This window comes from Eleginops maclovinus, chromosome 17 (assembly GCF_036324505.1).
Source record: "Eleginops maclovinus isolate JMC-PN-2008 ecotype Puerto Natales chromosome 17, JC_Emac_rtc_rv5, whole genome shotgun sequence".
Taxonomy (NCBI): domain Eukaryota; kingdom Metazoa; phylum Chordata; class Actinopteri; order Perciformes; family Eleginopidae; genus Eleginops; species Eleginops maclovinus.
In genome coordinates this window covers 9,017,511-9,045,482 of record NC_086365.1, presented here as the reverse complement: position 1 = coordinate 9,045,482, position 27,972 = coordinate 9,017,511, and the positions used below count along the sequence as shown (strand labels likewise).

At 40.8% G+C, this 27,972-nt stretch overlaps 1 protein-coding gene across 2 annotated transcripts; it reads right to left on the bottom strand.

Moving 5' to 3' along the window:
- Positions 1-18: 18 nt before the first annotated feature.
- On the bottom strand, positions 19-27,799 carry slc38a4 (solute carrier family 38 member 4). 2 transcript variants are annotated; one of them, XM_063905247.1, is made up of 16 exons: positions 27,582-27,799; positions 14,809-15,023; positions 14,454-14,550; positions 13,942-14,057; positions 12,217-12,290; positions 11,766-11,858; positions 11,577-11,658; positions 11,201-11,283; positions 10,550-10,608; positions 9,808-10,059; positions 8,697-8,776; positions 8,455-8,555; positions 8,036-8,160; positions 4,332-4,476; positions 3,265-3,362; positions 19-3,159 (listed from the first exon to the last, which is right to left on the bottom strand). In XM_063905247.1, the coding sequence occupies exons 2-16, from the start codon at positions 14,931-14,933 to the stop codon at positions 3,055-3,057; spliced, it is 1,635 nt and encodes a 544-aa protein (XP_063761317.1). In that variant the 5' UTR covers positions 14,934-15,023; positions 27,582-27,799; the 3' UTR covers positions 19-3,054. The 2 variants fall into 2 exon arrangements, with proteins under 2 accessions (XP_063761317.1, XP_063761315.1); XM_063905245.1 differs by lacking the exon at positions 27,582-27,799 and adding an exon at positions 17,997-18,119.
- Positions 27,800-27,972: the final 173 nt, after the last annotated feature.

The following is a 27,972-nucleotide window of genomic DNA, read 5'->3' as shown; positions in this document are numbered from 1 at the left end:
AGGGCAGATAAGACAACATTATATTTCACATTTTTATTGTTCATCATAATGAAACAGCATCACTGATACAAAAACATCCCCTCTGCTTGGGAAAAATTACAAACGTGAATGTTCGGCCTGATCCACAAGAAGCAGCTGTGAACAGAAGAAACATGAAGCCAGTGCTTCTCCTTGGCTAGAGATCTATAGAAAAATAAGGCCGTCGGTTTTGTACAACTCCTCTTTAAAACACTTAAAACAGATCCTCATGACAGCTCCTGATCTAGGTCCGCACAAGATACAACAGCATTGTACAGCATGGCTCAATCACGCAAAAGAGTTGAAGAGATTTGTCCAACAGTGTGAAGAACAGTTCATACAGACTAGATACCTGAGATACTAAAGGGTGTGGTGCTGGAAGCATTCTATAAAAATACTGCAGCCTCTTGCCTTTTGTAAAATGAGAGACTCAAACTAAAGAACAGACAAAGCTGTTGACTACAGCTGAGCAAAATAAGCCACAAACGGTAGGAGGCTAATGTAATCAAAGACAAACATCTATGAAGAAATTAAGAGCAAGTAAGCCAGATTTTCAAACTGAGAACAAGCCATTATTTGACATTCATAGTGAAGTGGCTGGACCTCACAGTCATATAGCTTGCTGTTTCTATCAGGCCGAGGAAAACTTCACTTCAAGTAACATCATGGAAATAAAACCTCACCAACAGTCGGATTGAAAAGGTTTTTCTATAACAGCAGTGATACACCTTATACGCCACAGTAGGGTACTACTGTGTCTGAGGTCCAGATAGATCTTTTAGACTAACCAACACCGAAAGGAGAAGCTACGCGTTAGCATACATGCTATGGCAAGCGCTAGCTTACGATGAGCTCTTTTACCAAATAACGTGTTTGAAGTTCTGTCAAAAGAACCTCACTGTAGTGTGAAAATACTTTGGATTATCTTGTTATACTTTTGTTACTTCATTATTACTTAATATTCCATTAATACTCCTTGCTTTTGGCTTTAATTTCATCCCAGTGTTATTCAGCAGGAGCCAATCAGCTACAGTTACTTTGCTTTTGCTTCTGAGACTTCTGGAAGAACTTTATGATGTTAGATTAATTTATCCGGATATGACGAATTAATATTAAAACATGAAAATGGATATATAAAGACCACATTTTCTACAAATATACAAGCTTCAAATAAAGGAAGAAAAAACTACTGTCTTACAGCAAGAAAAAAAAAGTAATACACGGTATATATATTTATATATGTACTCAAACCAACACTGGATTGCAGAAGACTTGTAAGGCAGAATCACTCACAGACAATGTGTGTCAGTGTACCATAAAATAAGGATTATTTACAGAGCATATACAATTGTCAAAAAAGACCATGTTTGTAACCCAAAAACATGCACAAAACACCATTTCATTTGAAATATCAATTTGCTTCATGTACGTAGATCCACAAAGGATCTATAAATGTTTTCCACTTTGGCTGTGTTGGTGACACGTAACAGCGTCGGAGAAGAGGCGAACTGAGGTTTCGGTGTTGTTGTCAATTATTCTACCAAAGAAACGCACCGGTATTAGAAGCCAATTTGAGGATAAAGGCCCATTAACAGATTCAAAACTTTGAAAACGTTTACTTTAAAGGCAGATTTTTGTATTTTATTGTGTCTAGCAGTGCATTTATGAAAAATGTTATATGCATGTATGCTAACGTTGTAGCTAGTTCCTGTAGATGGTTAGCTTAGCCTAGCATAAGAACCTAAAGTGTGGGAAAACAACTAACCCTGCTCGGTCCAAAGTAAAAACCAACCTCTAAAGCTTAGTAATGTTGACACCATTTGTCATTTGGGGAAGTTGTTTGAATACCGAAATGTATAAACAGCAAGCTTTTTTACTCTGCAAGCTTAACACTGCTGGCTTTAACGTCAGCTTCATATTGTACCAATCTTCTCATCGAACTGACGGGAAGAAATCACATAGGTACATCTCCCAAACATCAAACTATTCTTCTCAGGTGAAGAGCACATAATCATGTTTAAAAAAATAAAAACATAAGGCCTTTTTCCAACATTACATTTTTGAGGGAGTGACATTTGTAGTATGGCACAAATTGAACTTACTCATTGTTGTTTGTATTTAATTCAAATTTGACTGTGCATTTTGCAAGGTTAGACTATGGCTTAACATGCACCTAGCCATCCAGGAAATTATGTAAATGAAATGTTGCAAAGATTTCCTGTCTCTTTTGACCTAAAATCCCCACTGTGGACTGATAATGTAGTATTACATTGCATGTAGGGCTATATTTCGTATTGTAGCAGCTGTATTTTATGAAAGATTGGATCCTTTTGCCTCATAAAACCTAAATGAAAAAAGCCGTATGAAGCATCAAATGATATTTTTTACAACTCCCTCTACCAATACACCCAGCTATATACATTGACACCTTGCATTTTCGGATCCAGTAATACTGAAAGCATTTCTTTGCTTCTTTGAAGATCCTTGAGAGTGTGTGTTAACTCACTTGAACGGTACATGCAGACTTTGGCGAAGTTAGTTAAAATTTAGCAGAACAGCAAAACTATCCTTATTTAAAGTTCGACATTATTGAGTTTCGTTGTAGATTCTCCGTTGTTTTGAGATGAGCCCAAACAAAAAAAAGGTGTAGATATGTTTTACTATGTCTCTACGTGTGTGGGTGTGTGTTAAAGGTAATGCTTGAAGTGCTCCTTATTTTGTGGAGGACGACACGCTACCTCCAACTGTCAGTACTTCAAGTGCACAGAGGACCGAGGGATTTGTATCGTCTTTCCACCCCTGCAAGGTGCAGTCCACAGATCTGTGTCAGGTTTGTTCGGTACTTCATAGATTGAAATAATCAGGAAGATCACATGATTTCAGGCTGTCATGGTGGCTCGTTAAAGTCCGTTTCCCCCTCTCTGGGATTTTAATCTCTCATATTAGTTGTGTCACATCCCTGTTCCCAGATGTTGGACTAGCTGCAGTGGGTGGAAGGGGTTTGCTGCACTACTAAAAGTGTATCTAAATTGGGGTTTAGTGACCCCCGCTGGAGCCTGGGGGGTTGTGGATCCAATCAAGAACGATGAGTGACAAGCTGCCAATCATAAAGACGATTCCCACGAGGAGGAAGACAAATGCCTGAAGAGAGACGGGGGAGGGGTTAATGTGACGGCTCAAACTTCTTCTTTTGAAAATGTATTGAGAAAAATCATTTTGTGGGAAAGATGTGTATAGCACACTTACCCCGATCTTCTGTGGGGAGCGGAACGGCACTGATTTTACCAGGCGGATGTAAAAGGCAGCAGGGAGGATGAAGATGAGCATAGTGGCTGCAGAGGAACCTGCAATAAAAAACCAGGAAGAGTGTGCTTCAGAAAGTTGTACTTTTCAGACAGATTTTAAAAGGTAGATCAATAGATGTACAGCTTTGAAATGTTTACAGGCAAATAATGCGTGTGGAAGGTAACACATCTGCATCATCTGAAGCAATGACATATTACACTATTCACTTTTCTCTTGTCCTAATTTTCATCAATAATCTTCTTACTTCCAACAGTATGTTAACCCATGGCTTTGCCTAGGAGCTATTTCCATCTTGATTATATAAGAGAATTTTAGCTTTAAGATGTTTATGCAAAACCGCTGCAGCTTAACTTCAGGGAGACTTGTCTACATATTTGCGCTTCCAGTGTTGGCACTTGGAACGTGAGTGTTCATTTCCAGTGGTCACAGACTGCTCACACGACTGCACAGCTGACTCAAGCCTGACATTTAAAGCTTATGTAATGTCTTTACTAAATAAAATGACCCTTGAACTCAAGATACTAATCGGGCCTCTAATGCCTGTTTTATTAACTCATATCTGCCCATGTTGAGGGGTTTCTCATGATTTGTTGCCTTTAAACCAAAATGTCCTCAACGTGTTAGCAGTTCTTACTGGTGCTACTCCAGTCCTAAATATTGGTCCAATACTGGATCGGATATCAGAGGAAAACAACCTATTGTATTGGCTACATTAATCCAGCTTTGTACAGTGGAATTATAAGACCTTTGTTATTGTTTATACTTATTTAGTATAAATGTATTTTGAATGTTTGCATGAAAAGGTTAAAATAAAAGAAGCAGCAGTATGATGAGGCCTTTTGGATTCCTAGTTCAAGCATTGTTATTAAATAAATTAACAGGTTAGTTATTTTGAGAGAGGAAAGAGACGATATTGGATGTGTATCTACCAAATGAAAAGTGATAATTAGAAACCCCTAATGTTAACCCTCTTCCTGTGCATCAAAGTGCTCAGAGGCAGGACTCACCGATGAAGCCGAAGATGTCCCTGATGGTGGGGACGAAGATGACCAACAAGTTGTTGAAGACCAGGATGCCAGCGGCAATCAGAATGTGACGGACCCAGCTAAACTCCCGACCACTGAAAATGAGTGTATTGATGGAGGAGCGGATCTGGGGGAAAAACACAAAGGTTTGACAATTTGAAATGAGCTTCATCATAAGGATTAATTCACAAGTTCACCTTCAGAACTGAATGTGTAACAATCCCTTTTGTAGGTAACTTTATCAGTGTCTGTATCTATTTTGTTTGTGAGAATACAAAACAATATTCCAGCACTTATTTCAACATACTACTAGTGCACGGTTGTTTCTTTGTCTGATAAACAAATAAGTAACAACACTTATTATGCACGTTTGCTGGCTTGTGCCTGAGGCTGATTCCCAAACTTGGCCGCTGACTGAATTATGTCAAGTGCCACAAGGTTTCTTTTGAGACTCTGTGTGTGGTATGTGTGGGGAACAGAGAGTGCAGGAGATCCTAGCTAAGACGCCTGGTGCTGCTGAGCCACAGGCAGCCTGTCAAGCCTCAAGTGGGTGAAAGGTTGCGAATATCAGGTAAAACCTAAGGCGCCTTACGCCTGCAGGTCACAGTGGGAAAGGTTACAGGGGCGGTGCTTAAAGGGCCCATTCAAAAAGGCAGAGGATTATCTTCTGCCTGGTAATGGAGGCATGGGATTGCATCAGCCGGTAGTGAGAGGAGGGCGGGACTCCTGCAGGGGGGGTGTTTCTCTACTCCAGGCAATTATTGTCACTGGCAGTCGCCTTTTTTTCCTGTCTGTCCTATCTCTCTTACTAGTCCTACATTTAGGCAGAACCACCAGTTGCCATGACAACCTGTTTAATCACAGCCAGTTGAGACACTTGTATGTAGAGAATAAAACCATTTATTTACTTAGTTAACCTGAAAAGGACAAAGCATGTGTATTATTTCCACCGCTGGCAGAACTCCGCATGCTCTTATGTAAATCCTTTCAAGCCTGACTGATGAACAGGGTTTATATCCAGTGAGTATGGCGAATGGGAAACAAAAAGAAATCACATTAACAGGATTTTCTGCTCTGTCAGATTGAACCAATGACCTCCATCATGACAGTCAGGAGGCACTGGGAAGGCGTCCGCACTTCACTGTACACTACCAGAACAGTTTAAGCCAGATCAAGCCAAAACTCATTTATATGAGCCTCCCTCCTGAATTCCTATGATTGTGCCCTACCTCCCCGTTCCACCAGCTGTTGCGTTCAGGCACAGTCTGGAAACTAGAGCCTGGACGCGGCATTTCTCTCCAAGGCTCCAAACTATTCAGCACCCGGCTGTTACCTGGCGCAAGGGCTTTGGAGTTCATTGTGTGATATTTACACACTTTTAGCCCCTCACTGTTTGCCTCAGATCCCTGCAGTCACATGCACACAAAGAGCATGCAGAGATACTAGTTAAAGCCAGCTGATGGACCCAGACACATCTGGATTCCACCGGTCAGAAAAGTGTATAGCTGTGTCTATATTGTTGAAAATAGTCAGAGCAAGGTCTGTCTTCACAACATGATTGTTGGATGTGAAGGTGGAGGTGTAATCAGCTCGTGTGCAGGGTCTCCCACAGTTTCAGTCTCAGCTTGAGCCTGAGAACTGGGGCATGTTTGACTCCACCTAAAGCCTTTTCATTATGGGTTGGATCCTGGCAAAGCCCTGTGTGATCTGGCCTCTGTTAGCATCTATCCCCACCTGACTGCACAGGCACACACAGACACACACAGACACACAGACACACACACACACACACACACACACACACACACACACACACACACACACACACACACACACACACACACACACACACACACACACACACACACACACATTCACGCCTCAACAAGTCTCCAAACTCCCACACACACATTCCCACTCTATAGAAGTTCCCGCTGGAGCCAAGGACGGTGGCAGACAAAGCTAATGCTAATCTGTAGCTGAAGGTCTGCAGCATTTCATTTCCCAACAAGATGAAGGTCAGAGGGATTCAAAGTGAAATCCTCAAATGTCAAATGGAAACTTGGCAGAGCTGAAACCTTACATGCGTCCAAGTCCGTCAATCTTTTAAACAACAATTCTAAATGTACTGCAAGAATAGTTATGGCCAGTTGATTAAACATTCCTAACACAAATGAACATTTCCATTCATGCGTAAATCAACTTTAGCATTAGCTAAGGTCAGCCACCTTATTCGCATTAAGGTCTCTTGGCAGCTTAAATGAAAAACTGACGCATGTAAAGCAGGCTATGACACAGGAATCCATGCAGGTAAACACAAGCCGTAACCAGTTTTCTTACTCCTGTGTTTACATTTAAAAAACTTCACAAACGATTTAATGCCCGCAAGCACATTCTGTGGCTTTGTTAAGAAGCTGTAGCGGGAGTTTCCTGACTACAATTAACCACAACATTCTAAGACACACCTAACCCATGCAGATGAACTACACATTGCACCCTTATGGCAAATTAAACATTCCTGTGCTTGTAGTTCCTAATAAAACTAGAAGGGATTTAGGTATGTTCTATAGCCACCGTCAGACATTATCACATCCCTCACTATCTGACTGATTTAATTGTAACCAAAAGCTGACACATTAGGAGGCTTGCTATGTTTCTATCTAGCCCCCCTGCCAGATCAAACCACCCCCCACCCTCCCTGTGTCACTAGCTCCGCCTCCATTTATTTCCCTGAAGGTAGCGGTCAGGGTGAGGGTTTTTCCACTGTCCACCATGAGCCTGTAAACTTCCACTGCAGAGAGAGGGGGATCCTCTCTCACATCCCCCATCGCAGAAAAAAAGCTGATGCGTGTCCATGTGTTTGTGTGTGCGTGTGTGTGCCAGTCCGAGGGATATGAAAGATAATGGGAAGGGGGTGAAAACAATCACCAGCTAAATGTAAATGTGTCTGTACATGTCAGACAGTGGTTAGTGGTTATATTGTAGCACAGATATGTGTGGCTGATTAAATTCCGTAAAGATGCATAAAAAGTGTGTGTCTTTCCTGCTGCATCATTCTCTGTCAGCACTTCCCATCATCACATAGCCACACCTTTGCTGCCCTCTCCTGGCCGCCTCCTGTCATTGCAGGTACATGAAACCCTTAAGTGTGATTGCATGGAAGCTAAAACGGGGAAGGAAACTTCCTCTGGCCAGCAGCCCTCCTTCTTCCCGTCATGTCAGGCAAGGGCTAACTAAAATTAGACCACAGACATACTGTACATGGAGCGGGGAGGAAGCAAGGAGTGTGTGTGTGAGTGAGGGCCTGAAGTGTCTGTAGCTGGAAAGCTTTGTCCCCAGGTCGGGAGAAAACATTCTTTACTGCCCAGATCCCAAAGTGTGTGACGCAAAGAGGCAGTAATGTTCCACTAAATGTAGCTGGTTGTAAATTGGCAAGATAATTACAATTACAAGGGTGGAGTGTGTTTGTGTGTGCTCAGATATTAAATAGTTTTAGTGATTAACTAGGCTCAATTTAATGATCCCTCTAGAGGAAAATTAGGTTGTAATAAATCAAAGTATAGAAGCTCTAGTGATGATGACTAGCCGATGACATTTACCCCTTCCCAAACCATATTAATGTTTTGCCCATACTCCTTGGACAAACATTTTGGGACAAGATAAGTATTTCTGTGTGATGTACTTACTGGGAACAACACGATGGGCACGGTCAGAGTCACAGCAGTGAGAACAGCCAAACGCACAAGCAGCAACATGGTGTCGAACTTATACACCTTAGTGAAGGTGTGGAGCAACTCTGCCTCAACCCTGTCTGTTGGAGGAGAAACAGGAGGTTAATGAAACAATTTGTGAACAAAGGTTGACTGAAGACATAAATACTGGATTAGGGTGACTAGTGAGAATGACGAAGTGGTAGATTATTACTCAATTATACAGTATTTGATTGATAGGGTTTTTCCTGGGATTTCAATTCTCCCACTTCGCTTTCCATCTAAACAGATTTCTCAGGATTGTTATCCATTCATTATCTGACTTTGCTTTTACAAAATAAAAGCTCAAGATGTTTTTTATGCATTATGTTGCATTGGTGTATCGCCGCTCTTACTGTAAAAGGTGAGGTATCCAAACAGTGCTGACAGCATGTACATGATGAGCATAGTCAGGATGGACAGGTTGGAGACCATCTGCATCTTCTTCCTGCTTCGACTGTTGAAACAACAAACATAAACTTTTACAGAGGTCACATTTTGAAGGTTCAGCGTAATGCCTTAGAGAACAAATCTTGATCCGTAGGTTTGTTTTAGGGGGTGCTTCACTGCTTGATTTAAAGTGAATACATGTACTTACTCTTTGAGCTCGCTGTAGATGGGCAGGACTTCAGGATGGCAGACAAAGGCAAAGGCAAGGATGGGTAGAGTGTACGCAGTCTAGAAATCAAGGAGATTTAACACACAAAAATGTAGATTAAGTCAGTAGGAAGACCATGTGGCTAACAACAATATACACTTATACTAAGCTCAGGATGACGACAAAAGGACCAAAGCATCGTGGCCTGCAGTTTGTTGTCTTTGGTTGGGGGTGTATTGGTTTTTCCTCCGAAGCCATTTCTTTTTTTACTCTCTCTGTACCACAGTTTGATGATGCTATAGTAACACTACCATGAACACATTTTGTGAGACGTAAATGTTATATTCCACGTAACAGACCAACTTCAAAGAAAATTACTGTTCCTTTTTCTAGACAATGGGAAAATCACCAAGTCCATAAATCAAGGTGTTAGAACCAAGTAAATGTGTAAATGCTGTGTCATGTTCTTATCCTGATAAATGATCATGTGGACACCGACTTAAACACGCCCTAAAAACCCAACCTTCGTCAAACATGTCATGACTGATATGCATTGTCCTTCTGTTTGATTTGTCTTAAGGCAAATTCCATGCATTGTTTTAATTGACATTGGTGAATATTGTGTCTTAGAAATGGGAAACTTTGACCTCATTCATTCAAATGGTATCTAAACCTATATAGGACCCATTGTGCGTGAGGCACTGATGCATTATGGAAGTCACACCCTTTCAACGTTTGCCAATAAGACGTCAAAAGAGCTTCTATTTACACATGACAAGTCAGTAGCAGTTGGCACCAATTGGGTTGAATTTCCATTTGTTTTTATTATACATTTTAATTTACGGTTTCTTTTTAGTTTACTTTTGGTTAGTAAAAGTGTGAAGAATTCCCCTAATGTTTATTCTTCAATGATCTTGGAGGTTTTTTGTGGGGTTTAATCAAATTCAACTCAGTTTTTAAATTAGTATCTTAACCATACCAATTATCTTCAGTGTAGTTCTTCATAAAGGATGTCAGATTCAGTTCTGATTATTCGCACTGCGCTTGGATTTTTACTACTGTATGACAAATGAAGGTTTCCATAGCAACATAACAAGCTAACCCATCGTACCTGTGAGTTGAAGACAAAGTATTTTGGGGTGCACATGTCCTCATCGTCGGGGTGAGGCTCGACATGAATGGCGGAAGAGTGATGAGCGTCGTGGTCGCCAACTGCCGGGGAAACGTCTGCTCGGGAAAAATCCATGTGTGCTGAGTGGTTCAGTGGGTACAGCCCCGGGAGGGCCGAGGCATTTATGCTGAGGTTGGAGTACTGGGAATAGTAAGGAAGGGGGCAGGGCACCTGAGTCTTCTTGTAGATCACCTGTAGCAGAAAAATATGAGGTCACAACGTGTTTATATGTTCATGAATATAAATCCTGCTGTGGCGGGAACAAGCTCTAAACACAACAGTGATGTTTCCTGTTTGATTTTGAAGCTCTCTCGATCTATATCGTGTCTGTTTTTACTTCCTGTTCGTCTGTCCTGGCCAAAAGTTCCACCTGTTCCTCATTAGCTCTGCAATCAACTATATATACCATATATAAGTCCTGCTTTTCTGTTAGTCTTGGTCTGATCCCTTTGTCGTGATCTGGGAGATTTGTCCGGTTCTGCCTAGCCTTTAATAAAGGTATTTTCTGTTAAGTGCTCCTGCAGCCTGCATTTGGCTCCACCCTGCTTCACTTACCCTTGACAGTTATTGCAGCTATAATATATTTTATAAGCAGATGTTCCCAGATGCCTGGTGCCCTTAGAGCAGCATCTCTAAGCCTGATCCCACATTTTGATGATGGTTTTGATGAGTTTCGACTTACCACAGCCAGGAAGAAGACCATGCAGGACAGTGAAAAGCCACTGGTGTAGCCCAGGTACCCTAAAAGGAGAAATCCCAAGTTATTGGTAAAGAAAAATAACAGAAACAGATACTGATGATTTGGTTGGTCAGTCTGTCACACCTCTGGGTTGTGACCTTTAGCTTAAAATAACAAAAGTCTGATATGGGAAGCAGTTCAGATTTGAGCAGCAGAGTGAATGAAGCTGTCTGGTGTGGGTGGAAACTTAATATCCATCAATCCAAATCCAATGCCTGCAGATGCCCTCATTGTACTGTCATCATAGGTGTTTGGCTTTGATCCTATTTGCATGTGTAACATTTTAATAACATAATGTGCAGCCTTCTTGGAGCTGAGCCACCTGAAGCCTATCATACTGTTGTACAAATTACGTGTGGTGGTGGAGCTGACAGCAGGCCAAAAGCAGTGTTTGGTTACAGTAACTCCTAACTAGCACAGCTGACTAAGGGCTCACTTACGCTGCCTGTGGGTTGGCATGGGAGGCTACAGACAGCTGCAAGAACATGTAAAAAAGAAAGTTCCAGACTGCAGGAAGTGACGGATAGATCACGCTTCTTAGAATTCAGTATCAGTAATGGAAGTATCTGAATTACAGAACAGAAACTGCCTTACCCAGATTTTTGAGGAGAGACAAAGGCAGAATGATTCCGATGGACACGAACACGACCAGGTAGTTCCCGTTCAAATACCATTCACTGCAAACACAGAGGTTAAAATTAGGCCAGTCTCTGATTATTTGTATCTCTATTTCAATCCATTCATCATTTCAAGTCCAACGTGACATCTTCAAATGTGTTAATTTAAAATTGAATAAAGAAAAGCAGAATATCTAAATATTCAAGAGGATTTTCTGTAATAAAACACCTAACCTTATGCTGATTTTCTAAATATTTGGTGGTTGATTTAACAGTTGACAACTACTGGCATGATTTTTGCCGCTCGACATTGATATACTATACTTGCACAACATTTATCTTCACACACTCACCCAGTGATTTCCTCCAAACCCAAGAAGGCTCGGATGACTTCAGGCAGCTCGTACTTCACGATGAAGAGGTAGCTGGACATGGCTGCAGGACATGACAACGCTTATGATGTGAAACTTTGCGGCATCACATGCACATATATATTTTTTTCAAATCAATCTGAGAAACATACACATAAATTCACCACCTACCTCCAATATTCTGCATAATGATGGATCCGAACGCTGCTATTTTCCCCGGCCAGCCAAAGGCTCTCTCTCCAAGCTTCTCATAGATGAGGGATCCTGCCACAGGAACACACACAAGTATGAGAAATCCCCCAAAACAGAGCGTATAGGAGTGACTGTCAGGTGTATTTTATTGTATCACATCAAATTCAAAGTGTATTCCATGTATTGCACATGAATGACCACGAGAAGGGTGCGTCAGTACAGAAATATAGTTGTGCCAATATCGTTTAGCGTCAGATTTAGATTCCTTTTTATCTTACGTAGCACTCTAAATGATGTGAGCGATTCAGGCAAAGAAATAGTTCTTACAGTTTTAAAATATGATTTTGTGCAGCAAATTTGTTTCCAACCCAGGTGATTAGTCCCAGGTTGGAACCCGAGGACAGGATCTGAATCTGTAGTGAATACCAACCTCCTTCTTTTGCTGTCATGAGGAGCAGATGCACAGAATATAAGGAGAGGGTGGCCACACAGACGAGGAGTATCCTGCAGAGAGAGGGACAGTGAAGGTCAGCATTTAGAGAACAGTTAGGACATGACAACAAACCCTGTGTATGTAGTGAGCTTTGGTTATTAAAACCCGATAATCTGAACATTAGCAAGGGAAAAGAAAGCAGAGAAAGATAACAAGATGTAGGGCTGAACTCATGGTCTTTTTTTATATAGTTTTCCGGGGAAGCCTTGAATGTCTGTTGTCACAACTAGTTATACAAATGGGAACAAAATCCTGAATTTAATTAAAATGACTAATTCATTTAAAAGTATGTTCTGTTATTAAAACCACTTTATCTAATTAGAATCAATCCTCAGTGCTTGCCTCCCACACAGTATTTTTAGCGCAGGGAAATTAAAATTTTCCAGACTTCAGGCCAACAAGAGTTCATTCTGTCTCACTGGCAGGTCCAACATTGCCATACATCCTCACTTAGGGGATCAGAGGTTAGGGTTGTAATTTCTTTCCCTATTTTATTGGTTTAATTTGTTTTATGTTCTATATATATATTCATGTTGCATTGTTGGAGGAGCCTTGGACTTTTTCATTGCCATATCTACACTGTAGCTACTGTGCATTGACAATAAAGCCTTTGTATTACGGTATAAGTTATTTTTCTCACTAAATGTAGCTGAAGTTATTTTAAATGTTTGCTATTCTGAAACAACACTGTGCAGCTACCAATGGAATCCAATCCTTCTTATATTAGAACAAAAATAGTAAGATGGAGGGTATTATCATATATACAGTATATCTTAACTCATTTGAGCTCCAGTTCATGAGGTGGCCATGCAGCAGAGGCATGGACAGTGGAAAAGGGAGGGCGCAGGGTGTAGGGTGACAGCGGGGTGTCGGATGTTGGATGGCACCCATGAATGCTGATAATGCACATGCACGGGACAGACAGAGTTGAAGGCGGAAGGTGCAAGAGTTCAGACATATTTTGCTCTATATATACATTGCAGGGTGTAATGTGACGATAATTTATATTTTCCCAAGAGGTCAAACTTTGCCATGTATCCTCATAGCTCTGGTGATCCAGCAGCAGTGGGGGATCACAGTAGTCGTCTTCTGAACTCTTTGATTATTTTTGTGTTTGTAAACTAGTTCCAGAGGTTAATAAATGATGATATGTGACATCTTGATTCCTCGTTTTACATTGCATCACGATTTCTAGACTTCAATTTTAAGGTGTATCGACTTGAACTTCTGAATAACACCCCTTTTTTCAGGAAAATACGTGGTTTTTAAGTGTTATCTGCACTAATATGACTTGGTTTTAAATTGCTTTCATCCACTAAGGAATGTCCTGAACCCATAACTCCAGAGTTATTATGGACAGAGGGTCATTTCTGAAACAGTGCTAAAATGCTCATTTCCACTGATGTGGTTCCCAAATATATCAGTGTGGATGCAGCCATAGTCAATGACAGCGGTAGATCTTTTCATGGCTTTGATTTAGGAGCTGTAATAGTGAGGTGTAGAAAACGACATGTTTACAACATTGAGTCCCATCTATGATATTTAAGAATTAAATGTCAATATACAGTAAAAGGGGTTTTAAGATATCTCCTCTATGGCAAAACCTTGGTTCCTACAATGGAAGGATGCTGTGGTTTCTTTTCCCGCCCCGGCAGTACTTACGAAAAGAGAACGATGCCGGTGTTTGCCATGGCGTAGGACAGGCCCAGGATGCCGCTGCCCATGATGGCGTTGCTCAAGTTGAACACAGACATCCCAAAGGAGGTGTGGCCGGGGTGCTGCTCGGAGAAAGAAAAAAGAGAAAAGCTTTGTGAGAATAACACAAGAAGGAGAGGCTGATAACTGAGGACACAAGTGGAATCAGAAGCGTAACTGTTGCAAGAAGAAGCCAAGCAAGAATGCAACGCCAGTAGTAAATACTTTTGGAACTACAAGCTGTTATTATGGAAAAGAATCAGCATATTTCAAGCAGTTATTAAGTTTTAGGGATAGAACGCATTCTCCCTCAGCTTCTTCTTCCACACGTAACTGCCAACATTCCCCCCAATTTCAGTTCATATGATCCAGATAGTTGTACTATACTCAGGACGTTTATGTCAATGAGAGAGGAACACTTGGTATGTGGCCTTCAATGTTTATTTAATGTTTTGGAAGGAAGGCAAGGAAATACTTACATATTCCTCATGGTATTCCTCATATTTTTTCTTCTTCATCAAACCATTTGACAGGAACTTCTGACTTTCTCCATCCTCATTGTCATCCATAAACTGACTGCAGAGATACAAATAAAGAACATGCATAGAAAAATATTTTATTGCAGGAGCTAACATAAAAGTGCCATCTAAATAACACGTTGCGACAAACAGTGTAATAATTAATTCTTGTGTTGTGTAAATAGCGCACACAGTGTAATACATGTCAATATGCAGTGCACAGAAACAGCGCAGTCACTAACAAAGCCGCAGCGTCAGACTGACTGGTGCTGCATTTTGGATATGAAAAAGAAAAGTCTGAATCGTGGTTGCTGACCTGTCAATGGTGGCCTTCTCAGCATCGATGGGCTCAGTGAAGCGGTCGTCCAGGCTGTCGGTGCTGTCGTCATCGGCCTCCGTGGAGACTTTCCTCAGCTCCATACGATCCACAGCTCCCGGCATAGTGGTGCACAGCAGAGCGAGAGGCGCAGAAGTTCGGTTTTCAGGATTTCAGGGTTTCCTCAACCTCTGCTAGACAGGGGTAGAAGTGACCTACAGAAGACATTAGAAGAAATAGACTCACGTTAGGAATGCCCCACATTGGCTGATTACAGTCGTGCAGGGCAGTAGCATGTACTAGCCTCAACGGCGCATTTTGGACTTGAATCAGAACCCTTTCAAGCTAAATGGGGCCCTCTATCCTGAAAATCAGTTCATCTCATTTCCTGGAACTGAGGGTCTGTTTGTTATGTTACCTTGAAGAGGAAATCTGGGACATGATGCAACCTTGGCGCCTCACACAGGACCACTAACTAACCTGTCAGCTTTATTGCTATTCCATTTTACCCCAGCTTGATTTATGGTATTAACAACCTGATTTGTTTTTAATGATGGTTAGTAAAATACAACATACAATAACATTTGCAAATTTGTTCTTGATATGGGAGGATGTTACAATGTATGTAAAGTTTGTTGGCTGAAGTTAAGTCAACAAACCCTGAAACAGGGTCAAGAGGCCGCATAACCGCCACCATCAACAGGCTGCTTATGTACGTAAGAGCCGGTTAACCCCGCCTCACCCACCACCATTACAGAAACAGCCTTTTCCAAGTAATGTGAGGAGAGCTTAGACAGTGAACAAAGCTTGTATGATTATAAATGCTACTCACAGCCAGATTTACAGCACTGTTTGTCTGTCACACAAAAAGCTCTTTGATTGGGTTCTGCTAACTCAATGACAAACAGCCTGGAGAAAACACAAACCATGGCAACACGACCACAACAACGCGATAAAAAAGTGTCACTGCGAAATTGTCTTTTGTTTACAAGAATTTACAGCACTAACAATGTCAACACACTGAAATGCCAGCCCAAACATGTGGTTTTTATAGTAGTAATTCTGCGCTGTGTTCACTAGCTAACTGCTAAAGTTGTTTTTGTGCTCTGTACGAAAATTACACTTTAGCAGCAAATGAACCAAAACAGGAAGTCTGATGTCAAATTAAAGTACAATTTTTTTCCTTAAAATTTAATGACCTGTGTGCATTAAAAATAGAGCAAAAGAGGGTTTTTTTTTAAATCAGTGACCACGTCCCTTCGCTCTCTCTTAATTTCACTCTGCTAAATCACTAAATCAACACTAAGCCACACAAGCATTTTGTAGTTCTAGTTGGAAAATCAAATCACAAACATTAAGGCTACCCTAACTAGCGCAATAACCAGGGTTATAACTAATAATATTGTTTCACTTCCATTCATTGATGCTACCCTTAAAGTCCCCGCCTCACTATTTAAAAATGACTTGGTAATTTTCCATCCCTGATCCCTGCTTTAAAACTCAGCTGGTAAAAAGTTCTTGTAGAGTTTGAGCAACAGTTTCTACTGAAGGAAGTGGTTTCCCAGTAGTGACTTTGCATCACAATGTGTTTACAGTGAGCTTGCCACGGTACATTCTCAGACTTTACAACAGCATTATCAGATGCACTTGGTCCATCAACATTCTTTTTTTATTAAGTTTAAGTCGTTGACAGACTGTTGTTTCCTTTATGATGCTGCTTTTTCGGAAGTAGACTGCTTTAAGCCTTTAATAATATTTGAGCCAAGAGAGATTAAACAGCTACATTACCGTTAAAAACCACATCACACAGGCCAGTGCTCCTAATCTCTCACTGTCGCTCTCTGCTGTGTGGCGAGAGAGAGGCGGAGAACGCTTCCCACTCTTCCTTGCCAAGAGGATTAACCTGTCTGACTTGGTTAACTTCAGTTTAAAGCTTCTGTTGTTACAACCATAACACTACAGCAGCACACGTTTGGCAGCGTGCAACAGGGGCCCGGCTCTGAAGCTCTATCAGTTTTGCCTCGTTGAAACTCACACTGATCAAATGTGTGCAAATTCATCTTGAGTGACCACTTGATGCTGGAACCAGTTTTCCTGCTTTAATTTCAATAGATCCTTCCAAACAAAAGACACAGCTTTGCCACATAGTCGTAGAAGAAAACTGCTGAGGCTGTTTGTATAGTGCACACAAAATGCTAATGAAACTGCTACAAACAAACGTGGCAATGACGCTGCAGGGACGGGGGATATCATGGTAATAATGTATGCAAACTAACGCATGTCTGACCACTCCTGAAAGTGAGTTCAGATCCATTGTGTACTTCGGGTGTCCTGGGATGACTTCACACTTTCAGGGTTCAGGGCTGTTCATTTTAATGCTAAGTGTAGGCTAGCACACATCCTGAAGCCTTTTAATGACTACACCAATTTTCTCTGTAGTTTCTGTGGTCCTTCCTTCCATCAGCGGTCAGACGTTACTACCACCACGGCCCTGGCTAGTTCCCCACACACATATAACTACAAAGACTATAACACTGCTGGTGTGCAATGCTTGGTGTGTGCCCTATATATTTATATATACAACATAAATAGCCGTGCAATTTATACTACCAACTTTGTATACTTTGACTGACTACTAAATCACTAAACTTTGAATGGTACTCAATGTGCTTATTGTCAATTGTGTCATTTTTCTAGTTTTTCATCTTAACATCTTAATGCATGCTTCTTGAGTGATATATTAAGATGTTAAGCTACCTTTGGCTCTTTGCTGTAACAACTGCACATTCCCGCTCTGTGGGACGAATGAAGGTATTCTGATTCTGTGTGGTGAACTCTCCTCTCTCACCTACAGACTCCACCCAAACACACTCTTGCATCAGCCACCATCTGAGAGTAAAATGCCTTCCAGCAATGCACACTGCAGGAACTCTGACTCTTACTATTACAAGTAAACCAATGTGCTGCAGCTACAAAAGTGAAGATTTTGCTCTAAAACAAATTTGGACAAGAAATACCTTTCTTTTCCAAATAACAAGTATACAGCTATTTTTATAAATCAGTACTGTAAAGGCTGGTAAATATATATATATATATATATATATATATATATATATATATATATATATATATATATATGTATATGCACAGTATGAACTACATTCTTTAAGCAAAGCAGACATACTCACTTGACCCAAAATTCCCTGAAAGACGATCCTCTGATTGTTCCTTTATTTTCTACTGATTTTCTTTTTTCAGGGACGGATGATAGACAAGTGAACGCGGAGGAGCTGCAACCGCTTCTTTCTCAGGTGAGGGAGCTTTTAAAATAGAAGAGGGAGGGCCTGGATCAACCAATGAGGACACTGAGTTCCCTCAGGCCCTCCCTCTTCTCATAACTTCCCTAATTCACACAAACATGCCAAAGAATGGCATAATGAAAAGGGGGGCCTATGGCAGAGATACATGTAGGGACATCAACACCAAAAATATAATTGAGTATTATTTTGTTTATTAATTAAAAACGTTTTTATGAATTAAATACATTTGCAAATATAAATAGAGAAATTACATTGCCAGGACATTGGCTACCATCAGACTGAAGACAGCAGAGTCCACCAATCCTGTTAAATACCCTCGCCCGCTTCAAGACGTGATCACATGACATGCCACATGACGACCTGTTTCATACTGCTGATAAATCATACAGGCAGACAGGAGGCCTCTGTCGGCTGGCACGCACGCACGCTGGCACACACGTTCGCACGCACACAAACATTTATCGTGTCGTCACTGAACTGTCTCCTTTGAACCCCCACACACCGACACAAATGTTTGCACACACACACAAACACACAAATGCCCAAGAGTACAGCGGGCACCTGTCTGTGGTTTCAGGGTAGGCTGTGTCGCCCGCCGGCCAATCAGAGGACAGCGTTGGGGATGTCGCCTTGCCCAAGGTCATGTTCATGTTCAGGGATGAGGTTTTTATCTCTGTCCACTTTGTAATGCTGTCCAAAAGAGGAACACACACACACACACACACACACACACACACACACACACACACACACACACACCCACACACACACACACACACACACACACACACCAACATGTGAGGGCCAACTGCATCACAGCAGTTTAGAAATCTGTTCAATTCAAAGTGTAAATCCTGCGTCTGCCTATGACAGATTTGTCAACAGCAATAAAACTGAAAATAAAAGTGGTAACTTTTATCTTTAGTGTTGTTGCTTTAATGAAGGACTTTATTATACATATATATTTATATTTATAACATTTGTAAGGGCGCACCTCAACATCAAGTCACAATTCATTGTACTACACCTAAGCTTTTTTAAAGATCATTAATGAGGAAATAATGGACCAAACCTGCGGTCTGCTATGGATTCAGTTCATTGTAATAGAACAGTAACAAGGAACAGCAGCCAGTGTGATTTCAGTTAAACAAGTATTGGATAATATCAAATGCTAACATATACTGCCAATACCAGAACAGGTATTGCAAAACTCCTGAGTTCGTCGTGTATCTTTTGCTTGTGACTGCAGTTTTTTAATAAAAAAAAGTTGCAGGAAAATGATAATAAAAACAACAAGTCTGATTTGTTACAGTCCAACAGCTAGTAGAACATGGTATAACCCATCCCAAGTTGCTGGTTCTAAACTCACTTAAAAACCAATCCCCCCCGAAAAAGAAATCACTCCTTTTTTTGGCTGAATAATGTGGGTTTAGGTCATTAAAGGGAAAAAGGGAATCCACTAGAAAGCCGTCACTTCGTATTTATTCAGTACAGAAAACAACACTGCCAAGTGAAAGTCAAATTCCAAGAACAGTCAGTTTCCCTTAAATGGCATGGCAGTCCTTTAAGTGTGAGTGAGGCTTCACACACACGCACACACACATATCACACACACACACACACACACACATATCACACACACACACACACACACACACACACACACACACACACACACACACACACACACACACACACACACACACACACACACACACACACACATATCACACACACACACACACACACACACACACACACACACACACACACACACACACACACACACACACACACACACACACACACACACACACACACACACACACACAGCCAATCACCTGTGACTACAAAGCTGTCCCTGAGCCGTCCCGCTACATACCAAAGAGGGACAGGGTTAACTTGGGGGAGTTGGGGGCCTGCAACGTTTAAAGAAGTAACTGAGCTCACCACACACACCCATGAAAACAAAAAGCCTTCAGACAGAGATCTTTGTTTGTACAAAAACACACTGCATCAACTGCACATGTTTAATTAAGCATGCATTGATTTGGTCTTAGTCACATGGGGTTGGAAACCCTCTTCAGATTATTTTCTGAATAACTTTAGATTAGTTTGTTGACAGACAAAGTTCTTTAAATGTCTTGTCTGTCCTTTCAAAGAAAGAAACTCAAGCTTTTAACCTGTTAATCAACATAATCATCAGAGTTTCTTTGGTGACGACCTCCCCAGTTCAGTTTCTTTGTTGTTTGTGCTTAACAAAGAGTCAAAACAATCCTGATGATGTCCCTTTACCAGGAAGTCTGTGATACCAAGTGGAGTATCACACATGGACATTTATCAAGAAGGGACGAGATGGCACTGGTTCGCCTGTTTGTGCACAAATGTCTTACTCTTCTTTATGTGTATACTTTGTATAAGTGTATTCCCCTAGATTATACTACTTCAGGGCCTAGTTGGGCAATAATTTAATATTACACTAAGGGTAGAAAATGTTGTAGAGCTTAGAATCGGAGGATGAAACCCTCTTTATTTGTCGACATACATGTTCATGCATACAGCTCACACAGTGAAATTGGACCTCTGCATTTAACCCATCCTTGTACTTGGAAAAGTGGGCAGCTATTGTACGGCGGTGCCCAAGAGGTGAACTGGGACCTCAAGTAGCAATCCACACTCCATATTAAGGTCTGTTCAGGGACTTGAAGCAGCGACCCTACGGTTCCCAGGACAAGTCCCTACAGACTAAGCCACTGCTGGACGATTAGAAGATTGACAGAAAAAAAAAAAAATATCTTTAAATTAACAATCTGTTATGGTCACATTTGGAGCTTTGATGAGTACAAATATTTGCTTTTATCTTGTCTCGTGAAGATATTGTGGGTTTTGGACTGTTGGTCGGAGATAAGACGTCTGTTTATGATCTGGGAACATTAAAATAACCATTTTCTATCAGGTTGTATGCCAAAAGGATTATGTATTATAATAATTTGCAAATTAATCAGTTTTTTGTTGGATATTTCTTTCCATTTTTTTTAAAGGTCATGTAAGAATGTATGCATTAGTGGGATTTATATATTTCACATGCATTTATTTCCCTTTTGTGAATTCCTGTTTTTCACTCTTTTTATTGCTGATGCTGCTCTATGATAAATAAAGGACACATTTTTTATCTGAATCCTTCCAGGAAATGTTGATTAATGCTACCCATCCCAAAGTGTTTTGAAATATCGTTATCATCTTTCCGTGAATCTGAGGAACAAGAAATCCTTTAGTCATCACACAGTTTTGCCATTGTTACAGCAAAGGAGACGGTACAGATCGAGACTACATACAATCGTTTTTTTAAAGTTCACTTGATGGTTATAAGATCTGTTTCAACTTTTCAAGCCCTGCAGTTAAGAAATACACTGTAAAAATGCAGCTCCTGACATGGGAGAGAGAATGGGATAACTTTTGAGGCAGGAGAACAACAGTGTTGACATCAGCTAGTTAATGTAAGGTCAAGGGGGAAGTTTCCTCCATGGATCTACTGAGTGTTAACCTCCACTTTGGGAGGAAAAACCACCCTAACGTGACACCGTGGACTATTAGGTTTTTCCTCGATATCTTTGAACCAATAAATCCATCTACACACACACACACACACACACACACACACTTTCATCAATCAATCTGTACCTTTGTAATGCAGCCGACCGCCCAACATCTCTGAGGTTAATGATCTGTCAGGGATTATTATGAGCTAGAATTTAAAAGCCTCTAAATTAAGCCTATACCTCCAAACCCCATGTGACCGACTGCAAATACCACACACAGTCTGCTGGTAAATCATTGGCCACACGTATGTATATACGCTAAAATAAAAGACAATTTTTTTGGCCTATCTTAAAAGAGCAAGTCACAGCGAAAGCATGTTTGGATTTAACAACATAATTGAAAGAGTCTTTGAGTGTAAGCCTGACTTTTTAAAAATGTACCAGGTCCAGGACAACAGATATTTTTGTCCCCTGTGTGTAAATTTATCAACAGTACGTGTTGCAAGTATGCGACCGCTATATGGCCTTACACATTATATAAGACAAAGTCATATTTGTAGAAATGTGTCCAACACTCGATGACATTTGTATTGAGATCTTTACTTCTAAAACCACACTTTCATTACATTGCTTTTTTCCAACTAGCTAGGTCTATAAGAACAAACTTTACTTGTTTAAACACACGTCACAGGAGCGGCAAATTGCAACCACAGTCCTTCCCTGGAAACCACAAAGCAAATCTAATGAGGCTGTTTGGAGGCAGGGATGTAGTTGTTAAAAAACAACCACCAAGCATCACTAGGAAACCTAACTGAGCTAAAGAACCTAATACACTTTCTGGTAAAGCTGAATTCACACGGAGTATGTATGCCTCACTGTTAGCATGCTACTTAGCCACACGGATTAGCCTGACTTGTTGGCTGTGCGGTCTGGGCAAATTGGATATATTAAACTTGACTACATGAAAACATGATTTGCAACGGGCTGCATTTTGAGTTTGAGACATGTGGGTTAAAATAATAGTTTAACATTCTGGAAATATCTTTTCCCATTTTATGGCAGGTAATTAGATCACCCTCTCAGTATGTGAGGCTGTATAGGTGGTGTCTGTTATGGGAGTAGTAGCGACTTAGCAGGCTACTGTGCTTAGAGTTATAATATGTAACCGTTTAGTCTGTCTTTGGGTGACAAAGGGAGGAACTACAAGCACATCTGTGTTGAGCCACATGCACATGCTCCTCCAGATGATCCATTGCCTCCGTTGGGAGGAATTTATTATTTGTGGCATGTTGAGACAACAACCTCCTCCCCTCTGTGGCTTTATTGCATTTTACTGTTGAACTCTGCCTCCAAGGAATCCTGATGTCATGTTCATTAATTTCCTTCTAAGGTTTATGTTGAAAGACAAAAACGTATCTTGAAGATATCCATTTAGAATTATTATATTTTGTTCTACGCTGCATATAACCTTGAAATGCTCAGATCCAGGCATTTATATTGATAGATATTGCTACAACATATTTTTAATAAAAGCCGGTGGTTTTAAAGAACCAAATGCCTCACAACTCTTGTTTTGTTTGGGCTTTTATGAAGCTGCATATTTCTGATTCTCCAGCTTGACTCTTGACTCTGATCCTGCATGCGCACAAGAGTTTTAGCCAGACCATCAATCACCTGACAGGTTCAGAAAGTGTGTTTTAGACAATGCCTTATATGCCATTTCACATGTTTGCAACCGTTGCTAGGTTATTTCAACGTGGACCAAAGTTGCCATCCCTTAAGCCATGCCATGGCTAAAAAGTTCATGTCAGATCATTTAACCAATGCCCCCAAAGCTGTGAGGTGATGCAACAGGGTTTATCTAGATTAAAGGGGCTCCACAGTGTAGCACATACTTTTTGGCTCACCTAAGACAGCTACAATATATGGATGTACGATACATGAGAAGCAGTAATAGCACTGCAGCGCTCGCCAGAGACATCATCGCCTGAGTGATCGGCTTTTCATCTTCATAGAAAACACAGTATTTCTAATGTTTTCTTTTGGACAGAAGGAATAAAAATGACTGTCATACTTAGCATATGTATACCAAATGGTCATAAATCCACAGAGGCAGCAGTTCAGTTTCATTGAAATAAAAAAATGATTGATTTTCAGAAAGCAGGCACAACACCAAAGAACATTGGTGTTATGTGAATCAGCATTTCTAATTGATGGAGAACACTGAAAATGTAATATCCAAGGATAATTCAAAAAGCAAATGATGAACCATCTATTAAAACAAATTGTAATGCAGTCAGAGTGTAAGAATATATAATAATAGAACAATAATAATAATAATAACAAAAAGAATATTTGACAGAAACCCTGATTTCAGTGCATACCGTATGGCCTTCTGTACACAAGCCTGGTTCGCCCTAACCTTGTTTGTGAACCCCCTCATGTTATCAGTGTTTATTGATCTGCCTGCTCATGACGACCGCTGCATCTTTCTTACAAAATGTAATAGTTCTCAAGCTCAAATGTTCAACCTCAGTAGGAGGAAAATAAAATTCCCCTGTTTTGTAAAAAGCACATCTTAAAATGACTTCAGTTTTTGTGTTAATGAACCAAAATACAAGGAACGTTCAGTATGTGCTCTTTTCCCCAATAGGAAAACATCACTCTCAGTGTAATGTGAGCGCACACAGCCGCTGCCTTTGTCGAAACATCTGAGTCACCTGTACCAAGATGTCATTGGCCATCAAGCATGTGAGACAGACGGCTCATTCAGCAGGCGCCACATTCACAGCATCGTTTCCATGATGGCAAACTCACCCAGTGCGTGACAAACAATCTGTACAGAACATGGTGCATTTACAAGTATGGGGAGGCACAGACGCGGTATTACTTAGAACTAATCTTAATTAAAGATATCAGACAACTGTTACCATGACCTGTCAAGCTGTATATCCTGTAAACAAAGCATAGCAATGTATTAAAAGAGACAGTTACTGTCATTTCATGGGTCTAATGGGTCACAAGAATGCACTCATTCTCCTCTGTGTCGAACTAAAAGGCATTGTGGCACTCTTGAATAAAACTCATGTTGTGTTGCATCACCGAGCATGAACCTGGCGTGCTCTGATTATTCAGGGGCCGTGGCAAGACTTCAAATTTGACACGCCACCTTGTTGGAGGAGTTACAACGAGGGACTGTTGTGAGATCACCTCCCCCTTCCTGATCTCACTTCAGGACTGGGCATCCACATGTTTTTTGCTTGTACTCAGAAGATGTCAGTATTCTTTTTGTTAAAAGTATTAACTAATGCAAGTTGAACACAGACTGTTTGTTTATCATAAGGTGCTCAACATAATAGAAGCACCAGTGTTGTATGTTGAACTAATTGCTCAAGCAGCTGCAACTACAAACATCACTGCATGTTTAAAGGATCTTCAGCAAGACACTAAACCCCCACAGCTGATCTCTGACCTCTGACCAGGAGGAGGGGGGGGGGGGGAAATTAGGGACTTTCCCTGCAAGGACATATAGCGTGTCACGCTGAAAAGAGGCATGGGGTTGCTTTGTGAACATTTCATGTCTGCTCAACGCACACTCCATGTCATTGAGTTATGAAATCCTGTAGGTGAAAATAAGCAGCTGCTTACATTTGCAGCGTGCCACTGTCTCAGATTTCAATCGAATGTTTTGACAGTGTTTTGGAAAACTGCAAACTGCTTCTCGCCTTTGTGGCACTATGTGAGGGATCCTCGGCGTCTGCTTTGCAGCTCATTGGCTCATTGTCGCTCAAAATTACATCAGACAGCAAAAAATTACTTCACACTTCAGCTCCCAAGCGGAGACTGACCTACATGTGTCATTCAGGTCTCGTTACAGCCAATGAGGAGCGAGGATCGACACAAGCTCCACCCTGCTGACAGGGGGTCAAACCTGTGCTGACATATCCCCCCACGTGCAATCTTTAGAGGGGCACCACCAATTTCCCATAAAGTGTAATGGGCCGTAGCTGTTCCATGATCCATACAGCTCCACGCAACAGTTCAGCATGATTGAGAACCAATGGTGGTTATGATGGTTAAACTGTTAAAGCGTCAATCAGTAAAAACAAGTACTGGGTCAAGGTACATTATTTTTGGGAGATTCTAGAGAAAATGAAAGAAATTGAGTCTTTTTGACACTTTCTGCCAATATAATAGTGTAGAGAGAATCCGATACTGGGACATCCCTGTGTAGGATCCATAGGTCAGCTTAAATTTTGACCAAAAAGTGAGTCTTGCATGTTATCCTTCTTTGTGGGAGTGCAATACTCAATGGATGGAGTGACCTTTTAAATTATAGGGAATAATATTGCAATTGTACAGATACCATTTTAACTTAAATCAACTAAATTACATTACAATTGATTGCAATCAAGCAATGTGATTATGAAGTTTCTTCAACAACTGACGTGATTCTCCCTGCTTTTTCTTTTTTCATCCAAAGTTAAGCACATTTCTATAAAGAAAACTTTTACTAAAGCATTCTAAGTGTATTCCAAGCTTTCACGTAACCATAATGACCATACAATGCAGATAATATTACAAGTAGATTCTTAAAAAGACTTGGTGACGCATGATACATGGAAAACATTATAAGATTGGTTGTGTAAGAAGTTGCATAGAGAACAGAGTGCATTTGAAAATGACATGCATCACTGTGTGGCAACCGGGTATTTTTAGCAGTCAGAAGGACCATGACAGAAACTGAACTCACCCCTTAAACATGTCTAAACTGAGATATTCTCTTGGCTCAATTCAGTCTTTGTGTTCAGGCATGAGCAGTCGCTCTGCCGCTGTATGTGGCTGGCTGTGTTGTTTTTAATGCAATGAATGTGACAATATTTGAGCATGTATGGAAAGCATCCAAACTTAAGCATATTTAGGAAAATACCTAAATGATAGTGCTCTGTGTTACCTATCCATTTCATTCTCTGAGGGATGACTCATAGAACTAACAGAGAAAAACTATAAGACACCTGAAAGTGGTGCCAGGAAAACGAGTTTGTCTGGTCTATGTGTGGAAATATCCTCGTGAAACACTGCATGTAAAATCAAGTTACAATAAATTCCCAATTGTATTCACTTTTTCCAAGCGGAGCCCTGCAGTAGCTTGAGTAATTGATTGCAGTCATAACATATTTATTAGCACCCAGCAAACCCTGCAGAGAACACTCAGCATGCTGCTATCTGCTGTTACATAAATACATGGCCTATATTAAACCGTAATTGATCATTTTCCTCTGTTGGTATCTTCCCAATAATTGTAATTGCTATGATGCGTGAGTTGCACACATACAATGTGAGCAGACACAAAGCAGGAGCAATGACGCAAACTGGAAACAACAACAGGCGCCTTTGTGTTTTCTGTCAGTAAAGGCGGAAAGCAGCACAGCATGCAAACACATGCATGCAAAGTGTAGTTTACCTTTATAAAACCCACTGGTGACTGCAGTGGAATCGTGTATTTAGCAGCGAAAGCAGACACTATATGATAGCCCTGCATTAAACTAATTCCCTTGTATAAATAAAGACGCGTGTTTTGCGCTTTACGCAGCTTTACATTGACTCCAGGCAACACCCTGCAGGAAGCACTCCACACGCTGCTGCTTTTCACCCAAACAACTGTTACTTTGTGAACGTATCTGCAAACATATTTAACAAAGGAAGAAGAACAAGGAGGCGTCGCAAACACATCAAATTCACGCGCAAACGAGCCCTTTAATTTGCTTTTCTGATCAGGCAGTAAAATCCTCCCAAAACCAATTAAATAAATCACCAAAATTAAACATGGTGGTCAAAACTAAGCAGCACATCACATGCGGGGTAGTTGAAAAAATAAAAGTAAGGAATTGATATGTAAATGTTGGGGGCTTACCTCCTGATTCAGCGTGGCAGACAGCTGGAGCAGGCGGAGGAGGAGGCGGACTACTGAGACAAGAGTTGGAGACCCTTCCCATTTAACAAGGAAGGAACTGAGTGGAAATTTCCATCTGCCATGTGATGATGGCAACTCATGAAGCGTCGAGTTACACCGCCGAGCACTGCTGGGGGCTCCTTTCCTCCATGTGGCCCCCCTCCAGGTGCTCTTTCAGCAGGACACTTCCCTCCCATGAGCCAGAAAACATCTTATTATTTGATTGGTCTCAGTATGGTTAATTGTTGTTAATATCAAATGATCTCAAGATGTAATAGTAATAATAATAATAATAATAATAATAATAATAATAATAATAATAATAATAATAATAATAATAATCAGTATGCAT

Coding starts and splice junctions, on each gene's coding strand:
- slc38a4 (XM_063905247.1), bottom strand. CDS start 14,933: ATGCCGGGAGCTGTGGATCGTATGGAGCTGAGGAAAGTCTCCACGGAG. Junction 14,058..14,453: donor AGGAATACCATGAGGAATAT/GTAAGTATTTCC, acceptor TTCTCCGAGCAG/CACCCCGGCCACACCTCCTT. Junction 10,060..10,549: donor TGGTCTTCTTCCTGGCTGTG/GTAAGTCGAAAC, acceptor TTTCTGCTACAG/GTGATCTACAAGAAGACTCA.